At 41.3% G+C, this 17,793-nt stretch overlaps 1 protein-coding gene across 1 annotated transcript in view; it reads right to left on the bottom strand.

Annotated features, from left to right (window-relative positions):
* Window positions 1-17,793, bottom strand: part of cux2b (cut-like homeobox 2b) — a 136,123-nt gene that overhangs the window by 7,906 nt on the left and 110,424 nt on the right. The window contains exons 5-16 of the mRNA XM_066689803.1: window positions 12,410-12,550; window positions 11,211-11,334; window positions 9,280-9,356; window positions 8,875-8,941; window positions 5,211-5,259; window positions 4,124-4,228; window positions 3,360-3,545; window positions 2,903-2,961; window positions 2,691-2,739; window positions 1,940-2,039; window positions 790-1,434; window positions 433-534 (exon numbers count right to left, since the gene is read on the bottom strand). Of these exons, the coding sequence (XP_066545900.1) occupies window positions 433-534; window positions 790-1,434; window positions 1,940-2,039; window positions 2,691-2,739; window positions 2,903-2,961; window positions 3,360-3,545; window positions 4,124-4,228; window positions 5,211-5,259; window positions 8,875-8,941; window positions 9,280-9,356; window positions 11,211-11,334; window positions 12,410-12,550 (1,704 nt within the window). The remainder of the gene's footprint in view (window positions 1-432; window positions 535-789; window positions 1,435-1,939; window positions 2,040-2,690; window positions 2,740-2,902; window positions 2,962-3,359; window positions 3,546-4,123; window positions 4,229-5,210; window positions 5,260-8,874; window positions 8,942-9,279; window positions 9,357-11,210; window positions 11,335-12,409; window positions 12,551-17,793) is intronic.

The following is a 17,793-nucleotide window of genomic DNA, read 5'->3' as shown; positions in this document are numbered from 1 at the left end:
CGGGAAATGCCCAAGTACAGAATTGAAACAGCTGGTACTCAATTTTCATTTATGTCCCTGTGTTTCAGTGAAATAAATTACATTAAAAATAAAGTGCTGGAATCAGCCTCATTTATTCCTTTCAAACATTTGAAGAACTCACGCAGATTGTCCCCCGTAGTCATAATCGACCAGGGCGATAATGTTTTAGCTCATTTCATCTGCCACCATAATAACTCATGCCTCTTGCCTGGGAATAATTCTATCTGTCCTTCTCTACATCTTCCGATTTCATGATTTAATATATGACATAATGTACATTACAGAAATTCTACTTTAGCATATTAAAACAAAAAAAACTAACATATTTTGCTTTTCTGTAATCTCTATGCTGTATCTCTCATTACAGCTGGACACAATAACTGAGGCACAAGTGAACTGTTGCACACTAACTTCCTCTCTGGGACTGGATTTCCTTCTTGGCCTGCTCCAGGATGTTCTTTATGGCGTCATCAGAGCCAGTTTCTGGGGTTCGGATCCTGGGAGTTATACTGCCTGTAAGAGAAGGAGGTAGAGGGAGAGGTGATTTGATTTGATTTGATTTGAGAACAGATGGAGAGAAAGAAAGGAGACTTTTTCTTTGCAAGGGTAGGGCATTGGATGGGTTTCAGATCTTGGCGTCTTTCAAACTCCACCAGAATAGTGCAGAATAGGTGTTTATAGGCCAAACTTCGGTGGTTTGGTGGAGGCAGTCCTATTTGTACAGTGTCACCAGCAACTGCGCCTCAGCCTTTTCCCTCGGTCACTCACCTCTCTGGCGGACCTGAATAGTTCGGAGAGCCAGGATGTTCTGCTCGTCCGAGAGGAACTGCTTCATCTTGATGAAGGGCTCCTTTCCCTTGACAGTCAACTTCCTCCAGGGCTTGGGCCGGGCCAGGATCTCGCTAACAGAGCCCTGCGACAGCCCCAGCACATAGTGGCCGAACACACGCTGCCCAATGTTGTGCTTCAGCAGCTGCTCCTTCACCTGATAAGCTATCTCGGCCGTGTCCAGCTGCTCGTCATCCCCGGCGTTGGAGCTCCCACTTTCTGATTGGTCACTGGGGGGACCGGCTTCTCCCCCCGCCAGGGCTTGGCCCTGATTGGCTGAAAGGAGTGCGGCTTTGGCTGCATAGAGGGCGGTGGGGAAGGCCATAAGGCTGCCATTGTCTTTTTTGCCGTAGAGCGGGGAGAGCAGCTGTTTCTGGAGATCCCCAGCTAGCTTGTCCCCAGGGAAAGGGGAGACAGAAAAGGGACGCACTAGGTCATGCGCTGAAACAGGACCAGGGACTGGCTGCCCCGGGCTGGGCGAGGCACAGCCATCTACAGGGGGCTGCAAGGCCCTCTGAGGGGAAGAGTATGACACCGTTGGTCTGGCAGGTTCCTTTACAGACTCCTCTTCAGAATGGTCCTCATCTGACATAAAAAGCATGAATTGTGTTACATTTCGTCCCCTAACACAATCAAAGCTCTTGGCAGGCTATCCCACATCTGCTTTTGGCCTACCAGTACTTGGCCTACATAACCACTCAAACCAGATCAAAACTCCACTTGGCGTCGACACGGCCTCAGCATGTTCTCTCAGATCCTTAAAACCATTCGTCAACTTTGAGGTTAGGGCTGAGGGCTTCTGGGGACTCTGATAAACCCCACTGTGTCATTTATCATGTCAGAACCCGGCTATCTCCGGCATGCAACTACAGACATTACAGACAGTTGTGTTCACTGTGTGTGTGTCCCGTTCAACCCACCCAAGTCATAAATCACAGTCTGACAAACATCTGCCAGGGGACAATATGATATTCATCAGTTTTTGAGAAATATGCTATTTTTTGTATGTGTTTATATATCTGATTCTCTTTCTATTAAGTAATTCTACTCTAACATACACTGTATGCTTTGAAAAGACATGTTGCATTACCATTGATATGCAAGAGAATGGATTTTTCCACTAAGTACTTCTGAGATGGTAGAAAGGAGTCTTTGTCCAACAGCAGAGCTTCTTCAGCTTTCGATGAATCCTACAGAGAATACGAATGACAAAGTCCCAAGATATGTATGTCTGTATATATATATATATATATATATATATATATATATATATATATAAACAGTGCTCATCACATGATAAATAGTTTTAATCATTTCACCTAACCTGAAGATTAGCACAAACCCCTTTTCTCTAAGGGGAAGGAACCCATTGTGGAATTTTGCTAATTCTTCCAGTGTGTGTGTTATTTTTTTGCCTGTGGGAGTATCTACTGTGGGAATTTGCTCTGGATTTCTCACAGCCTACCATGACAGCAATCCCAAAGAGGTGGCGTGCAATTGGCTGAGCACTGCCAGGGGTGGATGCTCTCAATGTACTGGAGTTAAAAAAAGGGAGAAGAGTTTGGCAAATCCAAACAGAGGGTGTAAAGGAATAAATTAATTGGGTAAATTTATGGAAAGACAAAACCATTTAAAAAAGCACTGTGTGATCATACGGCTGTTCGAGTGGAATCGGTAGCTTCAGATGTTGCAAGTGCACGGCATATAAACGTCAAAGGGAGGAAGTGCTCACTACTGGGTTTACAGCTAAACAAATAATCCTGCTGAGTTTATTAATACTGTATATCACATGCGCTCACTTGCCACAATGAGAATGCTAATGCGCACCAGAAGGTACTTACTCGTGATGAGCTGCCATTCGCGGAACCTAATTTCATTGCTTTCAGTATGCTGTTATTAAAAAAACAAAAAACAAAAGCAATCACAGTTATATTGTACATGCTTGCACAGAATACATCAAAATAAAATCACATTAGATCCCTCCATTACCATTATTGAGACTGTGTGTATGTATTTCGGGAGATTTCATTTAGAACGCATTTAGAGCTCTTACCTGAGCTCCGTTTTAATTTCTTCATAATCCACCTGTGACTTTAGCTTGGCTTCCAGCCTCTGGGAAAAGCAAAAGGCCGAAAGTAAACCTCAATTTCAGGTAGAAACTGAAAGACTTGGAGAATAATAATAGTAGACTGAGAATTACCAATCCTTTCATTCACTGAATTGCTCTGAAGAAATAATTAAGGTTTATTTTTTTCAAGCAGATTTTTTTTTTGTCAATCATCAAGAGGACAAGATCTCTTATCACACTAATCTGATACAGCCGTGACACGGTTTAGTGCCGTTCATCTTAATGATGATCTTTGTCTTTTCTACTGGAAATGTATTAATTCAGGGCTGCAATTTGTGTCTGCTAATAAAATGAATTACCAAATGAACCATGAAAGGAAGTGGTCGCTCTGTCTTCACACGCTTTCTAATTTGAATGTGGGGCTCAATCTTCTCACACTTACCTCTATAGCCTCTGTCTTGTTGGCCAGCTGGCATTCCATTTCTGCGATCTGATTGGCCGAGCTCTCCTGGAGTTCCTGCAGGGTCGCCTGAAGTTTCTGGACATCCTCGATCAGCCTGAGGATCTCTCGGTCTTTGGCCGCTAGGGCTGCTTCTACACGGGCCCCTTGGCCCCCGCACTCCTTTTCCTGAGAGGGGAAGAGGGATGCAGTCACTTTACACACAATGCCGTTTATGCTGTGAAATGCTGTTTCCCCAAATAAAAGGAAAGGAGATGGTATGGGTAAACAGGGTGGGTCATGAGGGGTCTGCAACAAGCTCCCCTGGGATCATTCAAAGAAATGGCTGGATGAGGACCTCAGATGAATAAGTTAGTGACCCCCAAGAGAGTGAGATGTGCTGAAGGGAGTTCAACTCATTTGGAACTTTGTTTAGGTTCTGACGAGAATTTTTGAACTGCTTGACACAGGATATAAAACACGCAAGCTTCTTCTGTCTTCTTCCCCACAACTGTGGGGGCTTCTGTTGCACCTATTGAGCACAGGTAGAGTTCAGTCAGCTACAGAAACATGCTCTGTATGGTATTATTTATATGCACTGGCTCCTCATTGACTGGGTGATGCATGAAAGCACAATAATGTCACAATGGTTAATATGATATTATAGCTGCTGCTGTTTTAACAAGACAAATTAACCTTGCTGGACTGTGACCCTCAATGCCCACAGATGGTTTAAACTTTGAGTGTAAATGGGGGTGGGGTCTTACCTCACTGGATCCCTCTGCAGGATGGCAACCCAGGTGGATGGCACTGTTGGCTGTTGCCAGCTGTTCTCTCAGTCTCTCCACCTCCCGCTGGGCTGTTTCCGTCCTCTGAAATGACAGCAGTCCTCAGCAAGAGGAAAATGCACTGTACATGTGACTTATCAAAAAACAGTGTTTAAGCCACAGATAAGTGGATGAGCAACAGCATAATACAGTGATTACAGAGTTTTAGATACGGAACTGGCCGGGCCCAGGTTTGCTAAACTAAAGAATGACAAGATTTGAAAAAAACAGAACAGGGTTTTATTTATTCATATTTTTTCATACTTAATAAACCACAGAGAAATAGAGCAGACCTACAAACACTTCAAATCTGTCCTGGTTTTATTCTTTATTTTTCCTGCAGGTTTTTGCAATTATATATACCATCAGACCTTTAGTATGCAGTTATTCTGTCCAGCAGCATTCAATTCCAAGGTTTTAGCTTCGGTATTGATGGTCAACCATACTAAATGGACAAATACTTAGAAAACAAAACACACACACAAAAAAAAAATATATATATATATATATATATAAAGAGGACACACTTTCTGAAAGCCCTATGGGGGTTGTACAAGAAGATCTTGTGGGCCACACTTAAGTCACCTTGGTTCAAATTCTGCAAATGTTTTCAAATCGCTCGCACTTAGCACAATTGCGCTGAGAAAGCAAAGATGGAAGAAAAAAAAACACCCTTTCTGCTGAAACAACTGTTTGCTCTACACACTTTCTCCAGAAACTGTTGTTAACCTGCCCTGTCACACTCTGGTTGTTAATTAATGATTCATTCGGAGAACATTTATCTAAGAGATGCTTACAGAAAAAAGAAAAAAAAATACAGAAAGGAAGCAATCAGCGCAATGAGGTAACTAACTACCTTACAGCAGCTAAGCATCACCATTAATCCAGTTTGCAGAGCCACTTGTTTAAAACTGCGCAATGCCTTAGACCGGGGGAAAAAAAAGCGTGTCTAATTAAAACAGTGTCTTGATTACAGGAATCATTATGTAAATCACAGGCAATCAGGCAGGTTTGTTGATTTCCTCACCTGGTTCGCTTTCTCCAGATTTGTCATGATCAGCCCAACTTCCTCCGCTCTGCAATGCATCACAAACAGTGCAGGGTTATCTTCGGGCTTCCTAGCATCAAACATTGCAGTCCTATTTACAATCAGCCGACCTGCCACAGCTCTAGAGGTCCTCCCCATCTCACTTCAAACTCAATATGCTCCACCTCAACCCCAAACAAAAACACATGGACACGTGGAATTGAGATAATCATAAAGATCACATACACGTTTCAGATTTCATGCACACACTTGATCAAAAACTGCCATGGGCTGCCAGTATGTAGAGATTGGCGAGGTAGGTTGAGATATAAAACTAAACCGGGCGTTCTGCATGAACCTAACTTTACCCTAGCCTCCTAAATTACTTTAGATGCTTCCCTTTGCTTATCATCCAGTCAGAAGAGTTCACTTCTAGTTCTACCAGCAAATTGGCCCCTATCAGAAAGTGCGATTGACAATGTTGTTTTAAAACAAACACCACTTGCCTACAGGGTGTTATCAGAAGAAGACCACGGATAGAAAGAGGACCACTCCCATTTCCTCTGTACATCCACTGATCCAAGATACTGTATGCAGTCAGTGCAGCAAATCAATAGATGCTGATAACTTACTAATGAGCACTACCATATCCCCAAATATTTGAACAATGGTATATCTGATAATTGACCATTAGCACTGTGAACTCATTACTGAGCTTATAATGAGGTTCCGTTCTAGTCTTTATTTTTTTAGCTCTTAAAAAATGTATGTCAGTAAGTAAACCATTCAAAAACTTGCTAGTGTTTTGTGGAAAGTTCCTGTGCAGATGTTCTCTTCACCAGCACTGAGCACACATCCAGCTGTGCAGAATGCGACTTGCTATCTCTGCTCCAAATGTGCCACCGGAAAAGAGCTGGCATTTTAAAAGCATGTCTTTTCGAATGTGCAAACAGCTATAAATCGGAACCAGACTAGGCTTTCATTTAATTTGTCCTTATATATGGTTACGCTAATCCTAGAAGTGTCTACATTTGGAGGTAGTGCATTTGTCGTCCCTACAATACTATAGCTGTGATGTTTGCCTTGTGGGACTTGCAGTGTGTATAGCAGCAGCACACATTTCAGAGGATGCGTGTTAGCTGTCTACATCTCCCCAATTCTAGTCATAGCACTGAGTCAAGTAGATTGACAATGGTAGCTCCAAAGTGGCAGGGTAAAAGAAAGAAATAACAGTGATTTATTTAAATTCAGCTTTGTTCCACAGATGGCTATAGTAGTGCACAACTATGGGTATTAGCCAAATGTATTGTTTTTTTATTTATGTTTTTTTTATTATTCCAGTTACTTGTCCTTTAAAAACAAGTTTTATTTTCTCATGGTCAAAATACATGTTTATCCTTATTACACCAACTTTAGAAAATGCAGCAAACCAACAAATAAGACAAAAAGGCTCTCACAGGAGATTACACCTCATATTAAAAAAGAAAAATACTATTCTGCATATGGGATATTGCCAGATATATGCGTCTTGGGTTTCTGTGTTCAACTTGTGTGGAAGTCATGCGGGTTTACACCTGTATGATCTTCACTATAGCTAAATCACAAAAAAAAAATAATACTGCAGTCCTATCCCTGAAGACCTCACAAAGCAAGGTTATTACTTGAACACAAAATCAAATTAAAAACGGTGCCTTTAAGGGATTCATAAGATCTTAGTTTGTTTTTCTTGAAATTGCTTATTTTTAAACCTCTCTTATACACCTTAATGGTGTTTTTTCACTACAGTATATTTATCAAACATGAGATAAAAAAGGAGAGATTCACACTATATCTTTGTTTTTAGTTCTACATGCTCAATGCACAAGGGTAGTATAGCCCTGCACTTTTGCTATAGTGTTGTATCGGGGACTGTATTTTGGTTTGCACGTAATAACTTTGAATTCTGTTTAATTTGCCATTATATTTTTGTGGCATGCTTCTACAAAATGTCACCTTAGCACAATACAACTTTTTCCTTCCGGTGCCTTCTTGAAAGTCAGATGGACAAAGGCATGAGCCAAATAATCATAAGCATAATAATGGTGACTATTTATTCATTCATTCATATAGATGCATCTTGGTTAAGCCTTAAAAAGGTTTCTAAACAACAAACCTCAATCAATAATCATAATAATAACAATAATAATAATTATTATTATAATTATAATGTCTGTGGTATCCCATCGCTCCATCTCTCTGTGTGAAAGAACAGGTGACTGTAAAGCTGGGCAGGGAATGCAACTGCAGCCAAATTGAGCCTGCTGTGGGATAGGCGGGTTGCCAAGGGGGACAAAGAATGTATTAATACAGCAGGGATGGATGACACCGGACCAACGTGGCAGAGAAAATATAACAAGTGTCACATTGAGATTTAATGAACTCGTGCAGTATAGAAAATGTATCGTATTGATTAACTGCTCTGATACCCAAGTCAAAGCAGACAAATGGCTCTTATTATCAGGAGAATCAGATAGAGAAAATGGAAAGCTGCTGCTCTCCTTCCAGAGTGAACTTCAGGCCCCAATATAATGTACCTCCGTCGCTCCAGATGGGATCTGAGGGGATGATACTGATGAGGCGAAATGACGGGGTGGGGGGGGCAGACTCCATTAATCATGGGCCGCCTGGTGGCAGCCCAGTGCTAACAAGTTAGCCACAGGTGCTGTTAACTGTATATGTCTTTATTTTAGCTTACAACACTCCTGTATTAAATAATTACATAACCTTAAATAATACTATATTCTACCTTCACTGGTAGGTAAAACTGTCAAGTATAGATCTTTTTTTGTTAGTACAGGACTAATTCAGTATTCTGTAGAACGTCTAACAGTGTAACGTCTGGCTAACATACTGCAGAACTGTGAAACAATTTAATATCCCTGTTGTAACAGTTTGCAGTTTTAATTCTTAATTTTAAAAAAGATTTCCTGCGTCGGAAATGAACAAAACACATCCCTCACCTTCCGAGTCCAAACGCCTGAGAGAAAAAACCTCTTTAAACACACCTTGGTGTCAGCTCCTGAAATTTGTTTGTGTGAAGTCAAAGACAGTTTAAAGCTAACCCTGACTATTTTGTAAGGAGAGAGGCACAATACTGGGATTTTGCCGTGAAATATCAAAGTATTAGCCCCCCTGTTGTGAACATAACAAGCATCCTGGTGTAAGCAAACTCACAGAACATCGTGTGTGTTAAAAGCTGCTGAGGGTATGACTGCATTCTTTAAAGACAGTAGGGTACTGAAGAAAGAGTCAAATCCCTTTAAGCAGTTACATGAGGGAAAAGTGGCGTGCTGTAGCAATCCTTAAACAAAGCAACAGGGGCCCTCCGCAATGACAAAAACAAACACTCTGAAACCTGCCAGAGAGTGTCCCTTTGAGCTCTCAGCGGAAACATCCATGGAGCTCAAACCTCACTGCCGTTTCCCAATGTGTCTGAGGAAGAAGGTAGACACTGACACGATTGCTGCTAGCAGAGGCCCCAGCGGTGTCTGACTTGACTAATCAGTCTTCAGAGAGGACTGGATGCGGGTGGTGGGCGGCCTCAGTGTGTGTGTGCTCACGTGAGAGTGTGTGTGTGCTGGGGCGCAGTTGGTTGCGAGAGGGAAAAAAAAAAAAAAAGGCTTACTTGGAGGCTGTTTCCTCATCGTATTTACACCTCAGGTCCAGGAGTTCAGTCTGCGTTGTTGTCAGAGCTAGATGGAGGGGAGAACATTATAAAAGAGGCGTGTAATCTTTGCAGCTTCCTTCTTGATCCTGAAGGAACGACTATGTGTTGCAATTACCGCTCAATGCCCTTTCAGATCAATGTGTACTGGGGTTTCCTCTGCGATGGCTTAGGTCTGTGTGTCAAATTTCAGATGTGTTATATATAGTAATGTAGGAAATCAGGGAGATTTACATGACTGGAAGAAAAAAAAATAGTGTCAATATTGCTTTTAAGAGATTATAACCATGTTTACCTCAGAAATATATATTTTTTCTTTTGTCCTTGCTTCATGAAGGCTGTGTCCTTGTGGGGGTTTTAGCTCACCTGAGTGCAGGGCCTTAATTTTCTCTTCTGCTTCCCCCAGTCTGGCTGCCAAGGCGATCTCCACCTCCTCTGTGCCTCTGTGAGGATACAGACATACAGTGAGGGAAAAAGTATTTGATCCCCTGCTGATTTTGTACATTTGCCCACTGACAAAGAAATGATCAGTCTATAATTTTAATGGTAGGTGTATTTTAACAGTGAGAAACAGAATAACAACAAAAACATCCAGAAAAAAAACGCATTTCAAAAAAGTTATAAATTGATTTGCATGTTAATGAGGGAAATAAGTATTTGATCCCCTATCAATCAGCAAGATTTCTGGCTCCCAGGTGTCTTTTATACAGGTAACGAGCTGAGATTAGGAGCACTCTCTTAAAGGGAGTGCTCCTAATCTCAGCTCGTTACCTGTATATAAGACACCTGTCCACAGAAGCAATCAATCAATCAGATTCCAAACTCTCCACCATGGCCAAGACCAAAGAGCTGTCCAAGGATGTCAGGGACAAGATTGTAGACCTACACAAGGCTGGAATGGGCTACAAGACCATTGCCAAGCAGCTTGGTGAGAAGGTGACAACAGTTGGTGCGATTATTCGCAAATGGAAGAAACACAAAATAACTGGGGCTCCATGCAAGATCTCACCTCGTGGAGTTTCAATGATCATGAGAACGGTGAGGAATTAGCCCAGAACTACACGGGAGGATCTTGTTAATGATCTCAAGGTAGCTGGGACCATAGCCACCAAGAAAACAATTGGTAACACACTATGCCGTGAAGGACTGTAATCCTGTAGCTCCCGCAAGGTCCCCCTGCTCAAGAAAGCACATGTACAGGCCCGTTTGAAGTTTGCCAACATCTGAATGATTCAGAGGAGAACTGGGTGAAAGTGTTGTGGTCAGATGAGACCAAAATCGAGCTCTTTGGCATCAACTCAACTCGCCATGTTTGGAGGAGGAGGAATGCTGCCTATGACCCCAAGAACACCATCCCCACCGTCAAACATGGAGGTGGAAACATTATGCTTTGGGGGTGTTTTTCTGCTAAGGGGACAGGACAACTGCACCGCATCAAAGGGACGATGGACAGGGCCATGTACCATCAAATCTTGGGTGAGAACCTCCTTCCCTCAGCCAGGGCATTGAAAATGGGTTGTGGATGGGTATTCCAGCATGACAATGACCCAAAACACACAGCCAAGGCAACAAAGTAGTGGCTCAAGAAGAAGCACATTAAGGTCCTGGAGTGGCCTAGCCAGTCTCCAGACCTTAATCCCATAGAAAATCTGTGGAGGGAGCTGAAGGTTCGAGTTGCCAAATGTCAGCCTCGAAACCTTAATGACTTGGAGAGGATCTGCAAAGAGGAGTGGGACAAAATCCCTCCTGAGATGTGTGCAAACCTGATGGCCAACTACAAGAAACGTCTGACCACAAGGGTTTTGCCACCAAGTACTAAGTCGAAGGGGTCAAATACTTATTTCCCTCATTAACATGCAAATCAATTTATAACTTTTTTTAAATGCGTTTTTCTGGATTTTTTTGTTGTTATTCTGTCTCTTACTGTTAAAATACACCTACCAATAAAATTACAGACTGATCATTTCTTTGTCAGTGGGCAAATGTACAAAATCAGCAGGGGATCAAATACTTTTTTCCCCTCACTGTAGTCAGGAGAGGACAGAGGTGTCCACACAGACTGCTGGAGGACAGGGTACCTCCCAGAGACGCTAAGAGTTGCAGATGAAGGCCGCGGTGTTGATGACAAACACACTGCTCACCGCCACGCCCCTGCACTGTGCTGTGTGTATTCTCCAAAAAGAGGGGGAGAGGAGAGGAAAGGAAAGAGAAGGAGAAGAGCAGAGGAAAAGACAGCAGAGGAGAGGACGGGACAGGAAGTGTTGCTATTGAGCTTTGCTGCTCTGCTACTCACGTACTTTTCTGTTTCGCCTTCATTGCTTCGCCCCTCTGTTCCAAGTGCTTTTCTGTTGGGGGGGATGGTAGAGGGGTCTTGAGATGCCGGACTCCGGGAGGGCGCTGCCGTGGCTCCCACTGTGTCCTCTGTACAGGGCAGAGGAAGTGACATATCAGTCAAGAGGGCAGGCTGGGTATTCTGTCAGGGCTCAGATCAGTCAGCTCGCTTGTAGCTCACTTAGATTGTATTTTGCTGATCTTCAAAAATCTGGCCGGACCAAAAGATCTCTAAGATATCCCTTAAGTCAGAAGGGTTTAGTAGTCCAGTTATCTTCAGGACACTACTCTAAACTCTTAAGACACATATACCCAAACAGGTTGATTCAAAAAACTAAACTGAACAGAGCAAAAGACAAAAATAAATTACCAAAAGTTTTGTTTTATGTATGGTGCTTTAAAGGAAAAAAGTAGGTCAGACTTACACTGAAGTCACAACGGTCACATTATCATCTGCAAATTTCTGGTTGAACTCATTGCACCCCTCTTCAATCTGCTTAGTTTCCCTACTCTAGGAATCACAGTTCGTCGTACAGTAATAGCAAGTGACAGTATCTGGCAACCGTTGCCCAGTTTCTGGGCACTAACACCTTCTTGACTTCTTCAAGGCTCAAACTATAATTGACTACAAAGGATTTTCCACCACCTATATTCACATCTGCAGACAGATCTTTACAGTTGAAGCCTTAAGCAGTTTGAGACAGTTATTGGTTTTAGTTTGGCATGTTTGAAATGCTTAGTTTAAACACAAACAAAATCAAATCCATTTGCTAATTAAATTATGGTTAACAGATTATTTTACCTCGAGGATTAGAATCTCTTGTGACTGTGACATCTCATTACACTTTAACACCCACATACATATTTTTTATCTATATATATATATATATATATATATATATATATTTATTAATAAATATAAACTTTATTTTCCATAATAAATAATGGATTATTGAGTTAAAAAATTAACTATAATCAGACAAGAGAAAGCCTTTGAAATTTTAAAATAATACAGTTATCAATAATGGAATGTATCCCCCAAATTGCCAAAGACACTCATTTAGATTTGGGTTTAAACAACATGCTTATGGTCTTGTTTACAGGGAACCCTAATACTAAAGGTGGCCCCTAGGTTTGTGTGGCAATAGGGGGCAGGGTTTCTGACCGTGGCTGCTGAGGTGCTCGAGGTGTCTCCTCCAGTGTCTGCCGATCTCCTTGACAACGGCGCGGTTGTCCGGGTCAGTGCTCTGCAGCTGCTGGAGTCGTTCCTCCAGGGAGTGTGACGCCTCCAGCACTGGGGCAGGGTCTACCAACACACACACACACACACACACACAGATAAACACAGACACAAACATGGTGGGTCAGATAAGTCAGATGTACAGAGAGATTCTAGCATCCCAGTTTTACTCTACACTGTGTTGGAATTGGAGATGTTATCAAGATTCCCAGATTCCCAACATTCACGTGAGTTAATTCTCAGTAATGTCTATTTCATATTTTAGCCTGACACTTCATTACAGTCTAGTTCTCTCTCAGGTTTTGAGTACCTGACACACAGGCCTCACTTACTGTGTGCGAGTCTGCGTTCAGGGAAAATATGACTGTTTCTTCTTTGTATTGTATAATCACCAGTTACTGAGGTTAATTGTTTTTTGTTTATTTAAATAACTGAGTTGAAGGTTTCCCAAGTGGCTCAACTGGCCCTCTAATCTAAAGGCCGGCTCAAATCTAGTCACTTACTGGTCAGTTGTTGGGGAACTTCAAGAAGCCACAACCGTAGTTCAGGAGGGATTAGAAGAGATTTTTTATTTTTTATAAAAAATAAGCTTCTGCATGGTAGGAATCTGCACAATAGCAGTGCCCATGCTTTGAAACTCATCTCGGAAGTACAAGTAAATCTCACACATATTCCTACTCCAAATATATCTATGTCAGTAAGTACTATCTACGGCCAATTACAAAATACCCACCTTTATAGGTGATTGTACTACAGTTTGGTCTTCATTGAATTTATTCTCTATATGGACAGTCCAAGAAACAAGCAAAAGCAGGTACTTCACTGCTTTTGTCACTTCACTAGGTCTAGTGCTATATTTTGTTGACCTAGGTGTTTCTCACATACAAGACTTCCACTATATAATCTATAGCCCATACACTGTCCATTGTTCATTTTAGTGCTTCTGACATGACAGGAAAGTTAAGGAGTAGTCCTTAATTCTAGATCTTGCTCAAATATCTGGGTTAACTAAAGGGAAATAACCTTGAATGTGGTTTCAAACCTGAAGTCTTGCACCACTTTGTTTAATGATGCCTTAAGTTGTGTGGGTATAAAGAATGGTCTAACAGTACAGCCCCAGTTTGATTGGGATCCTGAGGTGAATACAAGGAGAGGTGCCAGAAAGGACATAAGACAGAAACACAGTGGAAAGAAAGTGGTACAGGCCATAATGAAGGCTGTACAAAAATAAAAAGAGAATCAAATACTACAGTCCAGGTCAGAGGCTTGTTTTCAGGGAACGTAAGTGAAAGAAATAGTTTTCCAATCTCCTTCTTCTTCTCCAGGACACCTAGTGAGGTCACTAATGGAATATAAACCAATCTTCCAGACTGTTTGGATGAAAACGAAGATTAGCTTTTTTACTGCTCAGCTTCTAACACTATACTTTGCCCCCAACACAGATACATTATATATATATATATATATATATATATATATATATATATATATATATATATACACATACACATTTATATATATAATATATATTATATATATATATATATATATATATATATATAGATAAAGAAAGAAAATAAAAACTTCTTCTAGAAAGAGGAGAGAGAAAAAAAATACTTAACACAACAGGAGCTGCTTTGCAATGCATGTACACTAGCACGCAACCCAAGGGGCCAACTAGGAGGCTGTTTCTTTGCTAACAAGTCTCCTCTGTATCATTTGATCATTTAAATTATTATGCTGGAAAACCTCGAGAGGCAGCGCTGCACTCAACATCACAGGAATGTTTTTTTCTTTTTTTTCCTCTCCCCCCACCCCCCCCACCCCCCCCCCCATCATATATAAAGTTCAACAGCTCTGTGCGCAGGGGAGCTCCACAGTGCATACCTGCCTGGTACAAACCAAAGCAGGGGATGCTGAGATCCACTCTAGGGAGCCCTCGACAGTGGGAGGGGAGGGTCTTTGTTGTAATGGCTTTATTGAAATTAACAAGAAAAAAAAAATCATACACCAGCCCTCTAAATTTAGAGAGAGCGAAAAGAACAAAACACCTTTGGTCTGTTTCACCTTAACTTAATTCTTCTCTTCAACACTGTGAATCTCACAGATTTTCCTCTTCTTCTCTCCCTTATCTATATATGTATTACAGCTCTTAGGATCAGAGGACCCCATGGACTCTCTCAACATATTGCAAGAGGTGTTGTAAAAATACAATTAAATAATAAAATTGATTGATATAACAACGCCAAACTACTCCAAGAGCATTCCTTTTCGGATGATTTCCAAATAATAATAATAAATCCAATGGGTCGTGAAATCTGTGGGTGTATAACAGCGTACAAAAGACCAGTGACCTTCCAGATCCAACAGCATATTAGAATATAAAATTCTGCTCAGTGTCAGACTGATTATGCAGTCAAATGCCCTCCTCCACACACAGATGCTATTTACACTGTGAGAAAAACCTTGAATCAAGATAATGCCCAGCAGGTATATTTTATATACAGACACACACACACACACACACACACACGTTTCTGATTCTAGTAAATATCTAGATTTTACAAGAGTGAATCTACATAAGTAATACCACTAATCAATGTCATAGCTTATCAGTAAGATTAATAAAGTTACACAGAACATGGACCTTAAAGAGGAAAGTAAAATATATTCCATCTCTGCTTTGCAATCACCAGCACTGCACTGATTAACAACGGCCATAAGATGAGATTTTCTGGAGCTACTGTATTTTGCAGATTTTTCAGTTTTTTTTTTTGCTTTATGGAATTGCATTCCACTGCATTTTGCACTTTTATTCAGTTTTGCACAGCCCTTGTATTCAATTTTGTACAACTCTTGTACCATTCTCAAGTTGGTTAGCCAACATCTCCAAGTGGAAAAGCCACACAGGAGAGTGGTTGTTTGTTTGAAAGAACCAGACCACGTTTGACCCAAGAGATTCAGTTTTTATAAAGTCTGACACTCCAAGTTCACCACTGCAATTCCTTATATCACGGCCCTTAATAAGAAAGTATGCCGAAACACATGACAAAGCGAGCATATTAATAAATCACATCTCGACATGAAAACTACACTGGCGTCAATGGGATAAACAAAAGAGCAAGGAAAGGTCAGAGATGAACTGGGACACCCTGCTCGTGACTGCGAGTATGTTATTCCCAGTTTATTTTAGCTGGTGCGCTATCTTTTGTTCACTCTGAGAGGAACACAGAAGACTGGGGAACTGTGTGATCTGAATGATGGCCTGTCACGAAATCTCTAGAGTGTATTAAAGAAATGTCATGGAATAGTTTCAAAGCAAGTCTTCTTCAAAAATCACACTTATTCAATGCAGGAACCCACATTATATTATTAATATTATTACTCATAGTAGTAGTAGTAGTAGTAGTAGTAGTAGTTATTGCTATAATAAAAGCAATAATGATGACATTTATAGTATTTACCTTGATGTGTGTATATTTATACTGTTATAGTTGAAAATCAGATTGAAATTTGTAACAGAAAATCAGAGCAACATTTTAACTCTGAAGCAAAAAGCTATGGGGAAGGGGGGATCATTAGACATATGTGCCTGCCCTCAATGGTTTGTGCAATTCAGACAAGCTACAGACTAAATGTTAAACTATATCTGGAGTCTGGAACAGAGGAGCTTAAGAGCATTTAAAATCTTGAAAAGTATGTACAAAGTCATCCCAGAGGATAGTTTTTGGGATCAACAAGGACCCAAGGACACAAGTGGAAATTGAGAAAAAGTGCAGTTAATAGGCACAGATGGGGGGGAGTGTGGAACAGAGACATGGGAGGCAGACATGGGGAATGTTGGTCCACAGAGAGGCATGCCTGGTCTTGGATTGTGTCCCACCTCTCTTGGGGGGCACTGTTAAAGGGTTTGTCTTTTTCTTGGCTTTGCAGTGGAAGCGGGTGCTGGGGGAGCCCCCTCTCCACTGGAGCGCCTGTGTGAGTGGCCACGGGTTTGTGCCGAGGTAAGCAGGTGTACACAGGGCAGGCCGTCTCTCTCCTGTCAGCGATACACCATCATTAGTTGGTCTCTGCTCAGCGGGGTGCGCCATTAAGTCTCCCTGGGCCTCTGTAATTATGCTTTGACATAATTAACCCAGCAAGCCCATTAGGCAAGCGCGGGCTTAAAAAAAAAAAATCCATCTATAATTATTTGTTGTGTGCATGTTAATGAGCCCAGCTGTGCTACCATCATACAACATGAACAAATTAATTTACAAGGCTGCGTTTGTTTTTCCATGTTTTTTTTTTTTATGGCTTCGTACAGTTGGTCCAAAACATCTCTACTTTCCTTTTTTTTTGCCCATTTATTTATTTATTTATGTATTTATTTAATAAAACATACTCAGTACAGTGAATGCAGAGTGGCTTTAGTGATTTATATCAAACAAGATGCTTACACCACCTCGCTTCCAAAGCAAACAAAATCAATTCTTACTGTCCATTTAAAAGACTGTGCCTACTTTAATCTGTAGTGGCTCCACTAAGTACATATTAAGAACAGAGAGAAGTGATGGTTCACCTTTCAAACGAACAAGCTAACCCTTCTATAATGTATTACAGAAAAATAGTCAAAGCATCAAACGTTTCGGAAATCGAGATTGCCAGTAAAAACGTAAAAAAAAGCATAAGTGAATCCACCACTCACTTAGTTGTAGCACAAACCCCAATCCCCCCCACCCCCCCAAAACAAAACAAAAAACTAAAAGAAGAGGTTTTTAGTTATTTGGGATCCTGACTCTATGAAGGTGCAGCTCTAACAACTTGCTTTCGAGAATATCCCAGACATGTTCAAGGAGGCTGATGTCCCAAGCATCAAGCCAGTAGTGGAAATAAGTGGAAATAAAGAAGATGGGCCGGCTACTTTACAAAATGGGTGGTGGGCAGATTCCAGCAGATTCCCTGGGATAATTTGACAAGCAAGTAGGCAAGATCCTCTGATCAATAAGCTGCAAGCAACCTAATTTGTGAGTCAGCCCAAATGGTCTCCTTTTGTTTGCAACATTTTTGAAGTTCTGATGCTCTCATTATGTGGATTCCTGTCTCAAACGAACCATGACAATGGCCTGGACTGGCAAGCTCAGAGATCTCTACAGATGATTTTGACATTGACAGTTACTCTTTTTCTGACATGCTGCATGCTGATTTATGATCAGATTCAGGTGGTAAAATGGGACCTTATTTCATTAAGATTAGACCACCTCCCCCAACTCCTTGCAGAGTGTTGTGCTAGTGTTGTGAGTGAGATGCTTTAGGGGGATCACATTACA

The sequence above is a fragment of the Amia ocellicauda genome, chromosome 17 (genome assembly GCF_036373705.1).
Source record: "Amia ocellicauda isolate fAmiCal2 chromosome 17, fAmiCal2.hap1, whole genome shotgun sequence".
Lineage (NCBI taxonomy): Eukaryota > Metazoa > Chordata > Actinopteri > Amiiformes > Amiidae > Amia > Amia ocellicauda.
This window is presented reverse-complemented; position numbering and strand designations above follow the sequence as displayed.